Here is a 20,959-nt window from a genome sequence, read left to right as displayed (position 1 = left end):
CCCGGAAGTATATCATTTCTTCCATTCCCGTGACTTGGAAATACTTCCGGCTATATGGAAAGCATAAATCCCTGGGCCTCCCTGCAGCGACTCCTGGCGGCCCCCATGGTATCCAGCAGGGCTGTGCATTAAAACTCCAAGGTCCATGAGGCCCTGCTGGAATTCGGGGCACCTCCATGTTGCAGGGAGGGCTCCATCTGGCAGCCTTGGGGGTATTGGCCAGACTGTATGGCCGGCAATCCCTCACACAGCATATCCCCCACTCTGACTTTGGATAATGCCTAATGCTGTAACAGTTACAATACAGAGTCTACCATAATTATAATGTACAAATTATTATTTTAAAAATTGACATTTTACAATAAGCCTCTTGGGTTGCATATTGAAAATGCAAGTGATCTCTGCTGTCAGAGTTTCTGACTGGTGATAGAGATGACCCCAGATCATATCTAATATAAAACAACATTCTCAAATCATCTTAATCCAATTCAGAGTCTTAGGGGCTTATGCCTGTCTAGGCCACCTTCAGCACAAGGTGCAAACCACTGATACTGTGATTCTTTCACTTGTGGACTAAAAGCACAGGGTTACACTTTAACAAGCTTAATTTCAAGAGAAGGTGCTAAATGCTTTGCTATCAAGAGTGTAACTGCTGCTTTGACTAGATCTATAGCTAGTGTGAAGAGATAATTGCGAGAGAGACAGATTAAGGGTTGGGGAGCCTTCCCCGTATACTATCGTTACTCATTAAACAAATCAGTATGCACCGATACCTTGGTCAAGTTCATGAAAACAGTTGACAACCAAGCAAGGACAATCAGAGCAATTTATGTAATCTGGACTGGAAGTAGGCGGAAGGAATTGGGTGACGTGAACAGAAGGTGATGGAGGTGATGTCATTGGCGGGCGACCGGAACTGAAGTCATCAGGGATGGACGGATGAAAACACAGAAGTTCTTCATGTATTGGGACGGTGTTTTGTGCATAGAATTCAAGGTGCATGATGTTTTTGTTCTTCCTTTTTTCTGGTGAGGAAAAGAGAAAAGCATTAATATGCTGTCTTAAACTCCACACCGGTGTGTTTCTGTGCTCCGTCAGGCCCTTTGGCTGCCTCCTAATCGCGTGTGTGTGACACTAGCTAATTTTTAATAACCTGCTCACAGTTGTTATTTGTTAAGTAATTGTTTGCCCAAATGAACATTTGACAAGAGCAGGTCATTGAACCCAACAAATTTACCAATCCTCTTCATCTAATTTCTCTAAAATGGCATCAAGTCAACTTTTGAAGGTTCTTAAACTCCTACTCTTTACTGCTTGGTAACTTATCATGTGTCTTTGAATTTCTTTGTGAAGAAAACCTTTCTTACATTTGTGTGATATTTACCCATAATTTTCCTGCAGTATCCCCATGTTCCTCTTGAAGAATTAATTTTAAAGTAACAGCCAGGATCCACTGAACTAATTCCCTTCATAATAGTCAAATTTATGGTCATTACTCACGTGGCTCCTCAGAACAGTTGATAAAAATGCAGTTTTAAAAAGTAAAGGCAATTTAAAAACAATGTGGAATCTACAACAGATAAAGGCTGATGCAATACAATGACGTATAGGTAGTTTGAAAACGCAAAGCTCAGCGTTCTGCTCTTAGTCTAGTTGAAGTCAAGGTCACATGAACGTGGATGCTTTGTTGTAGGATTGCACCATTGCTGAATGGTACGCTGTAAGATTTCTTTGGGCAGAGGCACTGAAACTTGTGAAAATTCACCAATTCACAGAAAACCAAGATGAATGATGTCAAAAGCAATCTTGTCACTCCAATGACCATGTATATCCCCATGCAGCAGCCTCAGCAGTGGAGGCAATGCAACACCTCAATACTTTTACACCCCAGACTATCACATCTACGGTCCACTTAAAGAAGCTCTACGTGGTCGCTGGTTCACCTCTGATGATGATGATGATGATGTTAAGGAAGTGGTGCAGACCTGGATTTAGGAGCAGCTGAAAAGATTCTTCTCCCAGGGGATGAAGGAGTTAGTGAAACAATACAAGACGTGCATTGATCTGCAAGGAGACTATGTGGAGAAGTGATATAACTGTTCAACTATTCACAGTTCCCGGTGTTAAAGTGTAAGTTGCCTTTACTTTTTGATTCTTCCATATATATCTATATATATATATACAGTGTATATATATATATATATATATATATATATATATATATATATATATATATATATATATATATACACAGTGTATATATATATATATATATATATATATATATATATATATATATATATATACAGTGTATATATATATATATATATATATACAGTGTATATATATATATATATATATATACAGTGTATATATATATATATATATATATATATATATATATATATACAGTGTATATATATATATATATATATATATATACAGTGTATATATATATATATATATATATATATATATATATACAGTGTATATATATATATATATATATATATATATATATACAGTGTATATATATATATATATATATATATATATATATATATATATGTGTATATATATATATATAGGGGGCTTTAACCCCTGCTCGCTTCGCTTGCCAACCCTCCCGGCCTGCGCCAGGCACTTCACATCTCTGCCGCTCGCGTATGTGGATTTCACTTTCACCAAACAACAAATCTTTTAATTCTCACGGATACGCCTCTTCATTGGGAAGAAACACTACTTTTCACTGATGGCAACACGAATTAGACGCTCTACAAGTCTCCGACTTAAAGTTTAAATCCGAACAATATATTCGATCTCTTTTCGCTGTTCCATTATTTCACCGAGTAATAATTTCCGTTTGTTTGTGCAAATGCGATCTTTACTATCATTTTTTTTGAGACTTTAGAATTTTAGTATTTTCATTATCTCTAACCTGCTCTGCATGTGTATCGCACCAATGTTTTTGAATTCTTTACGACGTTCTACTTTGTCATCTACTCTTTGTCTTTTATTTCCGGCCCCGGGTGTGGTTAAATCTTTTGGCACAAAGTTTCATCTTGCGGGTCGTGAAAGCATCTCTCTGAAAAAGTCACGTCTTGTCCCAGGGATTTTTTATTATGATATAGACAATATATATTTGCAAGTATTTGTTTATGTGTATGTGTGTGTATATCTGTGACCATCATGACAATGTGGAATATTCAGCAGCAGTTGCTCAAAACACTTCATCACAATAGGAGTGTGTGCCACCGGTTTGTAGTCATTCCAATATTCCACATAGGCAAAGAGGTAAGCATTGTCCTTTTGAAACCAGGGGCATGAAATATTAACAATGTCACTGAAGACTTTGGGTAATTGGTCATTAAAGTTTTTTTTTTTTTTTTTTTTAAATATATACCTTACTCATGCAGATCACAACTCTGTGTGTTCCACTTTATACAAACAAACCAGTCCGGCAGTATCACTTGTGCTTCTTCAGACCAGAGTCCTTTCCAACAGAATTTGATGCAAACCCCAGCTGCAGTGGCTGTCCATTACCAAATACAGGTAGACCTGCATTTCTCTGACAGATATTTTCTGAGATTTCTCAAGTATGGAAGACAGATGTTTCAGGGTTAGGTACTTCTTCTCAGTAATAATGGCTTTGGAGAGTAGTGAAGTGTTGCATGTTGATTAGCTCATGTAAGAAAGGGTTTCACTGTATTCTGTACACGTGACAATAATGATCCTGTAAACAAAGGTGTTACACAGCTTAGCATAACCTCCCTGGGCTTGCAGTCCACACATTGTGCTATACAGCAACAACCACAAAAAAAAGAAGCCAATCCAACCTAAAGAAAACTCAACCAAACATATGATAAGTAGTGTTCCTCTTTTAAAATGTTTTACTTATTAACGTGAGAAGCATGGCCAAATTATGGTGATGGAGAGAACTACTGTATAATATAATTATACATTCTTCAGGAGAGATAGACAAGGAAGGAAATGATGCAATGTGGTTCTATAGGTGAAAAATTATGAAACCTATAATAAGAAATAAATTAGAAAATTATCAAAATGAAAATGATATACTAAATAACAACCAGCATGGGTTTATGAGAGGAAGATCCTACCAAGCCAATCTTTTATATTTTTTAAACAGGCAACTGGAGCAGTTGACGAAAACAAAGCATACAACATTATTTACTTAGAGTTTCAAAAAGTATTTGATAAAGTCCCACACCAAAGATTAATTCTGAAACTGGACATTGTAGGCATCAGAGGTAACCTACAAAAGTGGATCTTTAGTTGGTTAACCGCCAGGAGACAAAGAGTACAAATATGAGGAGAATGCTCCACATGGAATGAGGTCATCATTGGAGTCCCTCTGGGGTCTTTCTTTGGACCATTACCTTTTCTGATTTATATTAATTACATTGATTGCTTTATAGTTAGTAAACTTGTAAAATCCTCAGATGATACTAAAATTGGAGGGATGGCAGACATTGAAGAGGCAGCTAAAAGAAATGAAAATAAAAGACCTGGACAACCTTCAGAACAGCACTCTGACAGAACAAGATAATTAAACCTGTTCAGTCTTGAGCAGAGGAGACTGCATGTGGACGTAACCCAGGTCTTCAAAATCCTCAAAGGGATTCAAAAAGTAGATCCAGCAAAATTCTTTTAACTAAATGGTTTATCACATACTTGAGAACACAGTACAAATTAAGGGGAAGCACATTTAAGACTGAAGACGTGAAGCAATAATTTACACAGAGTTGGGGGAACTGAACAATCTTCTGAGTCATGTAGTTGAAGAAGAAACCTTGGCAAACTTTAAGAAGAACCTGGATGAGATAGAGTGGCATGCAAAAGTATTCAGTCCCCTTGAAAGTCACCATAGCTTTCTGCATGACAAAAGATTTGTACACACATTTGTCAATTCAGTATTTTTAATGTGAACTCTTATGCTGTAACAATACATTTCTAAGGACAAAATAAACCATTTTCTGTTGATCCATATTACTAACCGAGAATGGTAAACCGGATGGCATGGACGCAGGTACACGGCGATGGGACCATGAGACGTACTGCGCAGGCGCATACAGCGCACGTCTCATACACCGCAAGCGAAGTTGTATCCACCGCGCACAAAGGAGTCACGGCCCAAAAACGAAAGAGCTCAACTGACGTGAATGAGAAATGAAGCAACCGCGCCCATAGCTAACGACTACCGACACGGCCACACAAAAAAGAGGATTCTGCGCTGCAGCCCAGATTCAAACGGAAGAGGCTACGGAGGCCCCACAGGTCCACAAAGATAGTACGGAAGGCGCAGGAAAGTACGAAAGGCAAAGGCGCCTACACAGCATAGTGAAACCTGACATAGTACGGAAGGCGCAAGCGTCACCGCCATATTGTGAGTGGCACTACTGCGGAGTGAAGGCGCAGGCGTCACTGCCATATTGTGAGTGGCACTACTGCGGAGTGAAGTTAGGAATAATGTGCTGCTTGGGATTGTACAAACCGCTGAACGCTTTACACCAAATTCAAACACAATACAGCTCAACGATGCAAACACGAGCCCACCTGGATAAGATCAATGTACGCAGGCGCCTACAACAAGCGTCTGAGACTGCGGAAGCAAAGCAGGCACGGGTTCAAAATGAACACGGAAGCAAAGCAGGCACGGGTTCAAAACGAACGAGCTCAACTGACGGATATACAAACACGAGCCCACCTGGATAAGATCAATGTACGCAGGCGCCTACAATGCACATCTGAGACTGCGGAAGCAAAGCAGGCACGGGTTCAAAACGAACGCGGAAGCAAAGCAGGCACGGATTCAAAACGAACGAGCTCGACTGACGGATATACAAACACGAGCCCGCCTGGATAAAATCAATGAACGCTGGCGCCTACAACGCGCGTCTGAAATGCCGCGGGCAAAGCGGGCACGGCTCCAAAACGAACAAGCTCGACTAATGTATTTCGGGATACCCAACGCCGGGGGTAGGCGAGCGAAGCGAGCATATTTAACTAAAGAAGAAAAACTCCAAAGTTAGTGTTTGCATAAGTATTTAACTCTCTGTGCGTTGGAACCTCCAGGTTTACACAAATGACAAATGAATCACAAATGGCACAAAGGTGACAGTCAATTGACCATAATTAAACATAATTAGATACTACTTGTGAGTCATTTATATCTGTCTGGATATAAAAAGCACCTTTTGTAAGGGCCATAGCCTTTGTTGGGCAATTACTGCAAAAATGAATACAAATGAGCATTCTGTTGATTTGAGAAACAAAGTCATTGAAATGTACAAGGCAGGAAATGGCTACAAAAGAAGATTTTGAATATCCCGTTAAGCAGTGTTGGAGCTATTATCAGAAAGTGGAAGGTTCGTCACAGCACATAGACTGTTACTAGAACAGGCCTTTCCTCAAAACTAAACATCAGAGCAAGATGTCAACTAGTGAGAGAGGCTACTAAAAAAGCTCCAGCCATCACTCTCATAAGTCTGTAGTGTTCTTTGGCTGAAACTGGAGTGAAGTTGCATGGGTCCATAATTTCAAGAGCTCTCCATAAAATAGGCCTCTGTAGGAGGGTAGCAAGAAAGAAGCCACTCCTTAAGAAGGGCCATGTAAAAGCACATATGGCATTTGCTATAACACATGAGAAAGACCCAGTTAAGATGTGAGAGAATGTTTTATGGTCTGATGAAAGATGCATGCATGCCGTAAAACTAACAATGCCCATGCCTCAAGAAACACCATACCTATGATGGTGAAATATGGTGATGGCAGTATCATGCTATGGGGATGCTTTTCATGTGCTGGGACTGGAAATCTTGTCACAACTGAAGGGACAATGGATGGTCACAAATATGGCACAATATTGCAGGAGAACTTGTTCCAGTCTACTATGAACCCATGGCTCAGGAGAAGACTCTTCTTTCAACACGACAGTAACCTTAAGCATAAGGTCAAAGTGACACTGGAAAGGATCAAAAAGAGAAAGGTAAATTTTTTTAATGGCAAAGTGAAAGCCTGATCTTGACCCTATTGAGAATCTGTGGCACTATTTGAAAACTGCTGTCCAGGGCCACCGTTCCATCTACCTAAAAGATCTCCACACATTCTGCCAAGAAGAATGGGGAAGAATCACAATGTGCAAAAATGGTACATACATACCCCAAAAGAATTAAGGTTGTTATCGCAGCATACTTGACAAAGTATTAATGTGTAGGGCTTGAATACTTAATCAAAGACTTACTTTGGAGTTTCTATTCTTCAGTTAAATATCTACAAAAAATGGTTTATTTTGACTTTGGAAATGTATTGTTACAGCATTAGAGTTCACACTAAAAATACTGAATGGATAAATATGTGTACAAATCTTTTGTGCTGAAGAAAATTATGATGATTTTCAAGGGGACTGAACACTTTCATATGCTACTGTATTGTGACAGCTTAGGTATTAATGAATTAATCAAGTTTGTTAATCAAACAAGTTTCAAAGAAGTTATTGTATTGCATTCTCGTCTGTCAAATTTTTTATATTCATCCATCCATCTATTTTCTGCCACTTACCCTGGTCTGGGTCATTTGGGCAGTATTCTAAGCAATGATTTCCAGATATCCCTTTTTCCTGCCACCTCGTTCAGGGAGATACCAAGGTGTTCACTGGCCTGCTGAGAGACATAATCTCTCCATCATGTCCCAGGCCTACACCAGGGTTTCCTCCCAGTTGGATATGTCCAAAACACTTCTCCTGGGAGACATCCTAATCAAATTCCCGAGCCACCTCCTTTTGATGCGGAGGAGGAGGAAGAGCACCTCTAATTTGAGCTCCTCCTGAATATCTATGCTCCTCTCCCAATCCCTAAGGCTGAGCCCAGATGCCATGTGAGGGAAACCCATTTCGGCCACTTGTATTCCTGATCTAGTTGTTGTGGTCACTACTCACTACTTGTGAAGGTAGGAAAGTAGATTGACCGGTTAACTGAGGGCTTCACCTTTTGGCTCATCTCTGCTTTTACCAATACTGCTTTGATCTTCCTGTCGATTTTGCACTCTCTTCTTCCCTGTCTTGTGAACAAGACCCCAAGATAACTTGAACTCCTCCACTGGAAGCAGCACCTCACCCTCAACCCGGAGAGGGCACTCTGCCCTTTTCTGGCTGAGAACCATAACCTCTGACGCCCTTTTCTGGCTGAGAACCATAACCTCTGACTTTTAGGTGCTCGCCACTTCACACTCGGCTGCAAACCAGTTCATATTGACCTTTATGAAAACTCTCGTCAAGGAGTCAGTAACCTCTTCCAAAAACGAGACTAGGCCTGGTGGGCTTTTCTGCAACCTAGCCAGCCACAGCCCAAAATGAGCAACATTAGCCATCCTCCAGTAGGCCCACCACCTACAGGAGAAGCCATAAGGTTCTGATACTTTGTAGCTTGAGCGGCAGTCAAAGGCAAGTGCTTTGGCAAACTGATTCCTGGCTAGTGAAGCTGGCCTGAGATATGGTTTTTATATTCCATATAACCCAATATCCTATTAGCCTTCACTTATATACTGTTTGACTGTAGATGATGAAGAGTCAGGGTGGCACAGTGGTAGCACTGCCGCCTTGCAGTAAGGACAATGGGGTTCATGCCCTTGATTAGAATTTGCATTTCTCCCAGTATTTGTGTGAATTTCCTCCCATGGTCCAAAAATATGCAGACAGGGGAATTACCATTACGAAATTCACCTCTGATGTGCGTGTTCACCCTGTGATAGACCAAAAACCTCTCCAGGAATTGTTCCTGCTTTGCGCCCGCTGCTTCAAGACCCTGCTTGGGATAAATGGGTTTAGAAAAAGAATGGATGGATGGATAAATAATTAAAAGTCCATTACCACTCCTAGGTCCTTCTCACAAGGTGTACTTTCAGTTTCAAACCTTCCACTGTATATTCCGACCTACTGTTTTGCACTCCCCACATGTAATATGTTACCTTTACTCACAATAAATTTCATCAGACATGGGCAAAACGGTGTAAAAGCATTCCATTCAACTTTATACCTTGATGTGCTATAAAGCCCAGAGTATTCACAGCAGCAGTACTTTCAGTAACCAGACGCTGGCACTGGAAGAAGCCTGCACTTCTGTTGATTTTCAAACACTTTTAACTGGGTTAAGGATTTGTTGGCTACTGGCACTGAGAGTACCTCATAAAACAAAGCCAGGAGCGTGGTGGAAACTTTCACACACAAGTTGATGTTTTTTTTTCCTCCCAATAGAAAAAGAAGTCACCCTTATGCCAAGAAAGCATTTGAAATGGGCCGCGTCTGTCCATTGGAGGAGAGGTCAGGAGAGATTTGCAATTAATGGGAATTTTAAAGAGCGATGCTATTGAGCGTTGCTTTAGACTTCATGTATGCGCACTGTGGTGACTTTTGTGAATGGTGATATTGTCAATTCGCTTTATGTTTAACTCCGCTCTTAAATATTTTTAATTTGCGACCCTGTCCTGGAAAAGCGGATTCGGAAGATGCGCAGATGGATGGATTGTTATAAAAGTGACATTTGTTATATTTTAAAACATGAGTATTAAATATTTTCAGGAAATGCATTTGGAGTACAGCCTTAATCGCTGATAGTTATACTGACAGGTATTGAATGTTATCCCCCAATCTTTTAATTAATTTGCATAATAATACATTTTTCCCCAACTCGGCATTATGAATGACCGATAGGTTGTAACAGAATCATTACTGGGAAAATGTTTTTTTATCCCTTTTTTTAATCGGGGGTCACAAGCAGCGGAAACCTCTGAATAAACTCAACATTTTACCAAACGCTCTTTTTTTACTTTATGTGAGTGAGGCGTCTAACAGCAGCACCCAGAAATGATGAGAAGTCAAGTTTGCGCTGTCCTTCACTCCATAGTAGTGCACTCCTCCGTTTTTTCGTGTCACTCGTTTAGTTCAGCTACGCGAGTAGGCGCTACCTGCCACCGCAGTACCCAGCCCTCCCCCACCCTGATGCACCTAAACAGGAACAGCCGAACGCTTAGTTTTAACACCTAACCGAGCACATATGGCTTTAAAATATAATAGGAAATCCTTCAAAACATCGTACGGGATCGAGAATAGCCTGCGATCGGCAAAAAGAGTGTTAACATATCAGACTGTTAATGACTCGGCATGCAATCGCCTATTAGCCTAGGAACCTTCTTCTGGGAACCTAAAACGAGCCCGATTTTATTTTTGTTACACACTATGGGGGCACACGCACAACATATTTAAAGTATATCCAGACAAAAAAAGACGTCATCTGGCACATTTTAAAAATCAATTCTGAAATTATGACGCTTGTCTTTACTGTGAAAGAAGCCCAGTGGAGCTCGCGATGAATTCGTTTTTAAGGTTTTTTTTTTTCTGGTTGAGTTTTCCGGTCGGAAGCATTTAGCTGTGACCAAAGTGTCCCAAAAATACACTGGCCTCGGTAGGAACAGCAACTTCAGCAGAAACTTTAGAGTTGGTTTCACGAAGAAGACGTTGTTTTTGTGGTTCCCCGACCCATTCTACGATTGATAAACCACAAAAGAAGAACATAACAGCACTGACAAGCAAACGCAGCTGATCTGAAATACAAAGAAAACAAACAATGGGTGTCCCGAAATTTTATCGGTGGATTTCGGAGCGCTATCCTTGTCTGAGCGAAGTTGTAAAGGAGCACCAGGTAGGCCTTCTGACATGTTTTTAACTTAAAATCCACAACGAGAAACCTGTCCGCTTTACTATAAAGCCATGTCTTTCCACCATTCCCTCCAGTGATGACAACGCAAGCAGCTGCCTCACCGGAAGTTCTGAATCAGTTGGCAAGGCGCAAATTTGGGGTTGTCGCGGTCTTCTACACTCTGAGGTCGGCTTTTCTCTCAGAAATAAGTGACGTTACTCTCGGCAGGACCTGAGTAGTTCACTTCCCAGTCGTTCGCCTCTGGTATTCGTTTGCGGTTGCTTCGTCTGAGTGCGCACACTCGAGGAACTTCGTCGTCTCCATACCGTTGTCGTCCTGGAGAAACGTTAGAGAAAATGTGGTAGTTAACCATAACAGTTTTGAGAATTCGGTGGTAAATGGTGAAAACAGATTTTAAATGAAATAATTGTGTATGTGTGTACGTTTGACGCTACGCAGCTACCTTTAAGCCATCCATCTGTATTGTCAGACACGGGGCCATGCAAGTGGGATCTTTGAGACCGGCGACTCTGTCCGATACTGCACATCGTTATATAGGCTCGGCTAGAAGAGACGGAGCTGCTAGCGAAACAGCCTGACGTGGAAAGTGGAGCACACGCGTACTCTCCATTGCGTGCGAAATCTGCTGTAAAAGAGTTTGTCGTGGGTCTTTACTGATGGCTCCCAGCCGCTCGGTGGTTTATAGACGGCGAGCTTTTGCAATTGGCGCAGGGTCTTTCTGTCTGTCTGAGTGTATATATGGATAAAAATAGCCCGGCAAATTTTGTAAGACGATGGGCGTCAGTTATAGCCCTGTCGCTTAATCGGTTGTATCAGAACTACTATACTATTTGTTAGTTGTTTTTTCTTTTTTTCCCTCAACCCAATGGCTAATATTATTGGCAGGCATTGTGGCGTAGTGATTGAGTCTTTGGATCAAGGACTTAAAATCTAAAGGCTGTAGGTTCAAATCTGTCTACTGACACTGTGCGACGATGAGCAAGTTACTTTACCTGCCTGTTTTCCAACTGGAAAAACAAAAGAATTGTGCCCAACTGTATAGCAATGTTGTAAATTGCCTTGGGTGGAGGTGTCGATCAGTAATAATAATATTAGGTCACTGGAGCTGCTTACTCATGAGCATGCTATACATAATTGTCTACAGTGCATCCGGAAAGTATTCACAGCGCATCACTTTTTCCACATTTTGTTATGTTACAGCCTTATTCCAAAATGGATTAAATTCATTTTTTCCCCAGAGTTCTACACACAACACCTCATAATGACAACGTGAAAAAAGTTTGAGGTTTTTGCAAATTTATTAAAAATAAAAAAACTGAGAAATCACATGTACATAAGTATTCACAGCCTTTGCTCAATACTTTCTCGATGCACCTTTGGCAGCAATTATAGCCTCAAGTCTTTTTGAATATGATGCCACAAGCTTGGCACACATATCCTTGGCCAGTTTCGCCCATTCCTCTTTGCAGCACCTCTCAAGCTCCATCAGGTTGGATGGGAAGCGTCAGTGCACAGCCATTTTAAGATCTCTCCAGAGATGTTCAATCGGATTCAAGTCTGGGCTCTGGCTGGACCACTCAAGGACATTCACAGAGTTGTCCTGAAGCCACTCCTTTGATATCTTGGCTGTGTGCTTAGGGTCGTTGTCCTGCTGAAAGATGAACCTTCGCCCCAGTCTGAGGTCAAGAGCGCTCTGGAGCAGGTTTTCATCCAGGATTTCTGTGTACATTGCTGCAGTCATCTTTCCCTTTATCCTGACTAGTCTCCCTGTCCCTGCCGCTGAAAAACATCCCCACAACATGATGCTGCCACCACCATGCTTCACTGTAGGGATGGTATTGGCCTGGTGATGAGCGGTGCCTGGTTTCCTCCAAACGTGACGCCTGGCATTCACACCAAAGAGTTCCATCTTTGTCTTTCTCATGATCTGTGAGTCCTTCAGATGCCTTTTGGCAAACTCCAGGCGGGCTGCCATGTTCCTTTTAGTAAGGAATGGCTTCCGTCTGGCCACTCTACCATACAGGCCTGATTGGTGGATTGCTACAGAGATGGTTGTCCTTCTGGAAGGTTCTCCTCTCTCCACAGAGGACCTCTGGAGCTGTGACAGAGTGACCATTGGGTTCTTGGTCACCTACCTGACTAAGGCCCTTCTTCCCCGATCACTCAGTTTAGATGGCCGGCCAGCTCTAGGAAGGGTCCTGGTGGTTTCGAACTTCTTCCACTTACGCATGATGGAGGCCACTGTGCTCATTGGGACCTTCAAAGCAGCAGAAATTTTTCTGTAACCTTCCCCAGATATGTGCCTCGAGACAATCCTGTCTCGGAGGTCTACAGACAATTCCTTTGACTTCATGCTTGGTTTGTGCTCTGACATGAACTGTCAACTGTGGGACCTTATATAGACAGGTGTGTGCCTTTCCAATTCATGTCCAATCAACTGAATTTACCACAGGTGGACTCCAATTAAGCTGCAGAAACATCTCAAGGATGATCAGGGGAAACATGATGCACCTGAGCTCAATTTTGAGCTTCATGGCAAAGGCAGTGAATACTTATGTACATGTGCTTTCTCCATTTTTTTATTTTTAATAAATTTGCAAAAATCTCAAGTAAACTTTTTTCACATTGTCATTATGGGATGTTGTGTGTAGAACTCTCAGGAAAAAAATGAAATTAATCCATTTTTGAATAAGGCTGTAACATAACAAAATGTGGAAAAAGTGATACGCTGTGAATACTTTCCAGATGCACTGTATAACTCGTAAGTTAAAGATAGATAGATAGATAGATCTAAAGCACACATCTTAAACATGAATGGTGCATTAAAGAATGTAATATTGTCACACAGTTACAAATTTATTGAGTACAGGTAACAACAGCCCAGACAAATTTCACATTCTGTATTTGTATGCAGACTAAGAAATAAAGTCTGATCACTCATGCAAGAAACCTGGAAAACATCAAATCAAAGACAGTTTAACAGAAATTTGGACATAAAGGATTCATGTAAAACTGACAAGATTTATTTGACAGATTTTAAAAATTAAAGTACCAAGAGATTCTTAACATTTGAAATATGAAATAATTTGTTTAATTTTTACTCTTTAGTAATTTTTTAACAGGTAATTATGAAAATATATATCTCACAATAGTAAAAATTACAAACCTAACCAATCAGTTTTCTGACAAACTAGACTGTAGAAACATGTGGTTACAAAAACAGCTTTAAAGAGTTGGTTTAAATGTAAATATCTGGAATTATGTTGAAATTCACAAATGAAGATGTGAGTTCCAAAATATGCTAATTACACCTTTTGGTAAAATTTAGTGAACACGTGATTGTGACTTTTCATGCAGTTGGTCATGCGCCGAAAATATGTTTGAGCTTCAAAACCTGCTAATTGCAACAGTGTAGCGCTATAGTTTTAGGGATTTAGTTTCAAAATCTGCTAAGTACGGACCCAGATTAATTCCAAAAGTCAGTAGCTGCAAAAGTCTGCAAGAAGAAACTGCCGTTTCAGCTCACAAAGGTTCAAGTAACACAAGTTACCAGCAGTAATGTCGAGATCAAGACGACGTACGGTGGGGGGGGCGGGGGTTTGGGGTTTATTTTGCAGCCACTCTATTGTGAAACGTGGCAGCAAAATAAAGAACGTTTCACCAACTGTACTGCCACTTCACTGCTGTGTCAATCCTGCAAAGGCTAAGGCTGTGAAAATGCTCTTAAGCAAAATGGGAGTCAACATTGATGATTCAGAGACACTCAAAACAGTTTTACAGCCCCATCATAGTAAAGGTCAGCCAAAACAGTAAAACAGTTGCTGAGAGTGATATGGAAATGGATGACGATGAAGATATAGACTATTAACTTCTCGAGATTTGACATCCGTTCTGTAAACAAACATTTTGGATTTTGAGTTTCTCAGACTTGCCACGTACTATTCAGTAAATGAATACTTTTGAAGAGTTTTTCAAATATTTTTGTTAGGACACTAGTTAGACTTATTTTTGTGAAGTTCTTTGTTTTCTATTAAATATTTCTTGATCAGCTTGAGTAAAGATGACTTTCTTACAGTAAATCTAAAACATAGCCTTTGGTTAGTGCCAAAACCTGCTAAATATACATTTTTTTCATTTATTTGCAAAAAATAAAAAAATCTGATTTCTCATCTATACTGTAAATGACATTCACATATGAGGCAAATAACATTCAGCAAATAGTTTCAAAATTTGATTGTAATTTCTTGAAATTTATTTTCCTATTTATCTACAAAATGTATCTTTTGTAGTTAGCTGATTTTGGAACTGAGCTCTTCAAATTTAACAGTACAAATATAATGTTTGAAGTTTTATGTTTAATTTGGAATGGATATTAAGCATTAGTTTTAAGCTATTAGACAGAAAATGCCACAGAATAAATTTAGAAAGTGCAAGTGTAAATCATGTAGTTAATGATGCATCATTTTTTATAAGCCCTATGCTTGAACCCACCAAAGATTATAAACCCCATTTGTTGTTACACTGTGGGGATTGCCAATCTTTGCCACATGTTAAAATTCAAGCCTTGCATTGTATTTAATATTTATGAATTTCCAGTTTACTTGTGATAGTTGGGTAACTATTTGATGAATATACCAGTATTTCGAAGCTGTTCTTACTGTTGGGATATATATATATATATATATATATAAAATTTATTGTGAGATTTGCCCAGACACCACGAGTCGGAAACCACATCTTATAGGGCTCGCAAAATCGCTAGCCCGACATCCCAGGGCTATTGTGTCTTCCAGTCGGGCTACCAAAATCTATCTCAGCCCTGCCCGTCGGGCTATCGTAGGAAGGAAAAATATATGTCAATGCTTTTGCATTCTTTCGCAAATGTAGCTGGGTAATTATGTCATTTTCGGGCATCGATGAGCCACTGTCAATATGTGAAATATTGAAATTGTGTTTGAATTCGCGCTTGTTTTTTACTTTCACTTTGCGATCGTGTGAACTGTGTATAGAGAGCGGCAGTACTGATTGGTCAGTGACGGATTAATTGCACACCAATTCCTCTGACATCGTCTTAACACTCATTAGCTTACTATTCAAACGTGACAAGTGAAATCTCCCGCGGCAAGCTTAAACATGTGATAGAGGTTGATTGCGCAGAGAATTTTAAAAATCGCTGACCGTTATGTGTGTGTGCATGTGTAAAAATAGATGGATTTACGCAGGTATTTTAGTTCTGCTGAACCAAATAAGACAGGTCAGGGTGAAGAAGGGACAGCCAAAGAAAGGCCTACCACAAAGCGGAAAAGTTATGACAAATCAGACTATGAGGCAAAAAGAAAGCGCAGCTTTTTGGTTTCATGGATAAAAGAATTTCTGTGGCTGGAATATGACAAGCTAAATAACATAATGTTCTGCCGAGTGTGTCGTGAGTTTCCCTCGATTTCTGACTCGACAAGCGCCTTTGTTACTGGGACCAGTAATTTTAGGAAAGACCCCATCAAAACCCATGAGAAATCTGTGCATCACAAGAAATGCATTGGTGCTCAGTCTGCAGCATCTTTCCCAGAACAAACACCAATTGCAAAAAACATACTAAAAATAAACCAAGCACAACAAGAAGTCCTGAAAAAGCTGTTTAGAACAGCGTACTATGTTGCAAAGAATGAACTACCATTGGCAAAATTTAGCAGTCTTTGCAAACTTCAAAAAGCAAATGGCCTAGATCTTGGTTCCACTTACCTCAATGACCATGCTTGCAGAGAGTTTATTGGAGCAGTAGCACAAACTTCGAGACCAGATCGAAAAGGAAGTTCAAGAAAGCAGGTTCTTATCCATTCTTGCAGATGGCAGTACAGACACTGGTATAATAGAACAGGAGTTGGTTCATGTCAGGTATGTGAGAAATAATGGTGACATATCCACATACATGATCAAATGTCAGCCAGTCAAGAGTGCAAATGCTGCAGGTATTTTAGAGGCTATTGATGAAGCAGTGAACACCATGGGTATCAGAGAAGACACATGGAAAAAGAAAGTAGTGTGTGCAAATTTTGATGGTGCTGCAGTGATGATGGGTGAGAAAACAGGAGTAGCTGGGAGACTGAAACAGAGTATACCCCACATCATAACAATCCACTGTGTGGCACTCAAATTAGAGCTAGCCGTGCTGGATAGCGTGAAAGGCTGTGAGTACCTGGTGAAATTTGAACATACACTGAAAACCATCTTTAAGATGTACTACTATTCCCCAAAGAAGCGAAGAGAACTGACAGAAATAAGTGAACTGCTAAATGAGAAACTGGCACATTTCAGTGGCCTGAAGAGCACACGGTGGCTTCCAAGCCAGCTGAGATGTCTGAAGGCTGTGGAAAAAAATTACACTCCCACTGTTGTTCATATGGAGAACATGGCAGGAGGAAGTGATGTCAAGTCCGAGGATGCAGCCAAGGCAAAGGGGGTGGTGCAGGAGATGAAGACTGAGAAATTTGTTCGCTTCCTGCATTTCATGCTGGACTACAGTACCATCTTATCCAAGTGCTGTACTGATTTTCAGCATGATAACCTAAACATCACACAAACAAATCAGTCAGTTGAGAGCACCACATCACGCTTACTCAGCCTAAAAACAAAACCAGGAGAATACTAGAAAACCTTGGACACAAAGTTCACAGCGAACGAGGATGGTAGCATTTGCTACTGTGGAACTCAGCTCACAAAAAGTCAGCCACCTGCTAGAAGAGGTGAGGGCACAGACAAAGACACCTTTGGTGCAGAGATTCAGAAGATTATTGACAACACAGTCAAGTACATGGACAACAGATTTAAAAATCTGCGTGAAAAGCCTCTCTTTTGTTTCAAGGTTTTTGACCCTTCCACTCTTCCCTACCCCAGAGAAGAGCTGGCAAATTATGGGGATGAAGAGGTGGATTATCTTGTCACACATTTTGCCAGTTTGCTAGATGAGGAAGAGAAAGAGAAAATTTCACAAGAATGGATGGATCTAAAAATGTGGCTTGCAGAACACTGGGGTAGCAAGGTAGATGATTGCTTGTACAGAGATCTCCTCTCTGAGAATCCAGAACACCTCTCTCATATCTTGTTGCTGGTGAAATTAATGCTGACACTTAGTCCATCAACAGCCATCTGTGAGAGAGGATTTTCTTGCATGAACCGAGTGAAGACAACACATCGTACCTCTCTACACCCTGAAACACTGAATGACTGCATGCAACTCTCCATTAATGGTGAAACAGTTGAATCTTTTTGCCCTGACAAGTCAATTCATTTCTGGATGTTTTCTGGAAAAGGTTCAAGACACCTGGATCATAAAACCCCGACAAGAACAAAGAGCAGTGAAATGGAGGCCGATGCACAGGAAGAGAAAGCTGATGAAGGAGATGCTATGCCCTCACCGTCGAGTGGCATTTTCTCATCCGTGACTTCAGTGGAAATTTCAGATTCAGAATCCTGACACAGACTGATTCATGTTCTATACAGTTCTTACAAGTTCATAGAAATTTCTGTTCAATTAGAACCAAATATTTGAGTTGATGATTGTAATTTTTATACAGTTGTTGTAATTTGTGTTTTAACAATTTTTTGATTGATGTTTTGTTTCCTTTACAATATTATACATTATAAATAATCTCTTATTTTATTCGGGCTGCTTAAATTTATTTTGGGCTACCAAAAACTGAAGAGTGCCTCCCCGAAGGGCTGCCAGGAATTTTGAAATTTTTCGAGCCAGAATTCCAGACTTCACAATGTCCTTAGCCGCCTCTACTCTCCTCCTGGGAACTTCGTCCAACTCCCACTCCCGACTCTGACTCCCCGACTACTAGGAGGCGGTTCCTTTTATTCCTGCCCGGATGTGCTACAGGTGGCTGAATACGATCTTCCGGCCACACTTCCTGGTGTGGCGGAAGTGTTGCCCTTTGCCCCAGAACCACTCCGGGCGTCACTGGCAGGTTCATCTGCCATCTTGCCTGGTGTGGTGGAAGTGACAGTTCCCCAGGTCCCATGAGGCTTAAAGCGCCCCCTGGCGGTGGCCACGGTTCCCAACAGGTCAAAACCTCTTTGTCCCTTTCCTGTGGTCCTCTTTTTATCCAGGGCGTCTGCCCCCTTGTGCCCCAGAAGCTGTTACTGTCCCTTTCCGGTCCCTCCAGGCATCCCGGCCAGGTAATGACCCCAGTCATCTGTGACTATATATATAATGTATATACAGTACTGTGCAAAAGTTTTAGGCAGGTGTGAAAAAATGCTGTATGCAAAGAGTGCTTTCAGAAATATAAATAATGATTGTTAAATGCTAAGTGAGTAAACAAAAGAAAAATCTAAATCAAATCAAAATTTGGTGTTACTACCTTTTGCCTTCAAAACCAGCATCAATTCTTATAGGTACACTTGCACAAAGTCAGGGATTTTGTAGGATTATAGTCCAGTGTATGATCAACCAATTATACCAAACAGGTGCTAATGATCATCAATGTCACATGTAGGTTGAAACACAGTCATTAACTGAAACAGAAACAGCTGTGTAGGAGGCTTCAAAACTGGGTGAGGAACTTCCAAACTCTGCTACCAAGGTGAGGTTGTGGAAGACAGTTTCGTGTCATGGCAAGATTGAGCACAGCAACAAGACACAAGGTAGTTATACTGCATCAGCAAGGTCTCTCCCATTTCAAAGCAGACTGGGGATTCAAGATGTGCTGTTCAAGCTCTTTTGAAGAAGCACAGAGAAACGGGCAACGTTGAGGATCGCAGACGCAGTGGTCAGCCAAGGAAACTTAGTGCAGCAGATGAAAGACACATCAAGCTTATTACCCTTTGAAATCAGAAGATGTCCAGCAGTGCCATCAGCTCAGAACTGGCAGAAACCAGTGGGACCCAGGTACACCCATCTACTGTCCGGAGAAGTCTGGCCAGAAGTTGGCTTCATGGAAGAGTTGCAGCCAAAAAGCCATACCTCCGACTTGGAAACAAGGCCAAGTGACTCAAGTATGCACGAAAACATAGGAACTGGGGTGCAGAAAAATGGCAGCAGGTGCTCTGGACTGATGAGTCAAAATTTGAAATATTTGGCTGTAGCAGAAGGCAGTTTGTTCGTCGAAGGGCTGGAGAGCGGTACAATAACGAGTGTCTGCAGGCAACAGTGAAGCATGGTGGAGGTTCCTTGAACGTTTGGGGCTGCATTTCTGCAAATGGAGTTGGAGGTTTGGTCAGGATTAATGGTGTTCTCAATGCTGAGAAATGCAGGCAGATACTTATCCATCATGCAATACCATCAGGGAGGCGTATGATTGGCCCCAAATTTATTCTGCAGCAGGACAACGACCCCAAACATACAGCCAAAGTCCTTAAGAACTATCTTCAACGTAAAGAAGAACAAGAAGTCCTGGAAGTGATGCGCAGTGGTAGTGCTGCTGCTTTGCAGTAAGGAGACTGTGGAAGATTGTGGGTTCGCTTCCCGGTTCCTCCCTATGTGGATAGCGCTTTGAGTACTGAGAAAAGCGCTATATAAATGTAATGAATTATTATTATTATTATGGTTTGGCCCCCACAGAGCCCTGATCTCAACATCATTGAGTGTGTCTGGGATTATATGAAGAGACAGAAGGATGTGAGGAAGCCTACATGCACAGAAGATCTGTGGTTAGTTCTCCAAGATGTGTGGAACAACCTGCCAGCTGAGTTCCTTCAAAAACTGTGTGCAAGTATACCTAGAAGAATTGATGCTGTTTTGAAGGCAAAGGGTGGTCACACCAAATATTGATTTGATTTAGATTTCTCTTTTGTTCATTCACTGCATTTTGTTGATTGATGAAAATAAATGATTTAACACTTCCATTTTTGAAAGCATTCTTTGTGTACAGCATTTTTTAACACCTGCCTAAAACTTTTGCACAGTACTGTATATAATTATATATATTTTATACAGTGCATCCGGAAAGTATTCACAGCTAATCACTTTTTCCACATTTTGTTATGTTACAGCCTTATTCCAAAATGGATTAAATTGATTTTTTTCCTCAGACTTCTACACACAACACCCCATAATGACAACGTGAAAAAAGTTTACTTGAGGTTTTTGCAAATTTATTAAAAATAAAAAAATTGAGAAAGCACATGTACATAAGTATTCACAGCCTTTGCCATGAAGCTCAAAATTGAGCTCAGGTGCATCCTGTTTCCCCTGATCATCCTTGAGATGTTTCTGCAGCTTAACTGGA

General features: G+C 40.8%; 1 protein-coding gene and 1 long non-coding RNA gene across 3 annotated transcripts in view; one reads left to right on the top strand and one right to left on the bottom strand.

Moving 5' to 3' along the window:
- Window positions 1–847: 847 nt before the first annotated feature.
- Window positions 848–11,414, bottom strand: LOC114643511 (uncharacterized). Its single transcript, XR_003714803.2, has 3 exons — window positions 11,173–11,414; window positions 10,832–11,045; window positions 848–1,025 (listed from the first exon to the last, which is right to left on the bottom strand). It is a non-coding gene; the product is annotated as an uncharacterized LOC114643511 (long non-coding RNA).
- Window positions 10,443–20,959, top strand: part of xrn1 (5'-3' exoribonuclease 1) — a 144,514-nt gene continuing 133,997 nt past the window's right edge. For both annotated transcript variants that reach the window (XM_028792080.2, XM_028792079.2), the window contains exon 1: window positions 10,443–10,712. In XM_028792080.2, the coding sequence (XP_028647913.1) occupies window positions 10,638–10,712 (75 nt within the window). In that variant the 5' untranslated portion in view covers window positions 10,443–10,637. The remainder of the gene's footprint in view (window positions 10,713–20,959) is intronic.

Source organism: Erpetoichthys calabaricus, chromosome 2, assembly GCF_900747795.2.
Source record: "Erpetoichthys calabaricus chromosome 2, fErpCal1.3, whole genome shotgun sequence".
NCBI classification, from domain to species: Eukaryota; Metazoa; Chordata; class Cladistia; order Polypteriformes; family Polypteridae; genus Erpetoichthys; species Erpetoichthys calabaricus.
The sequence above is the reverse complement of the archived record's forward strand: the minus strand, read 5'-3'. Positions and strand labels throughout refer to the sequence as shown.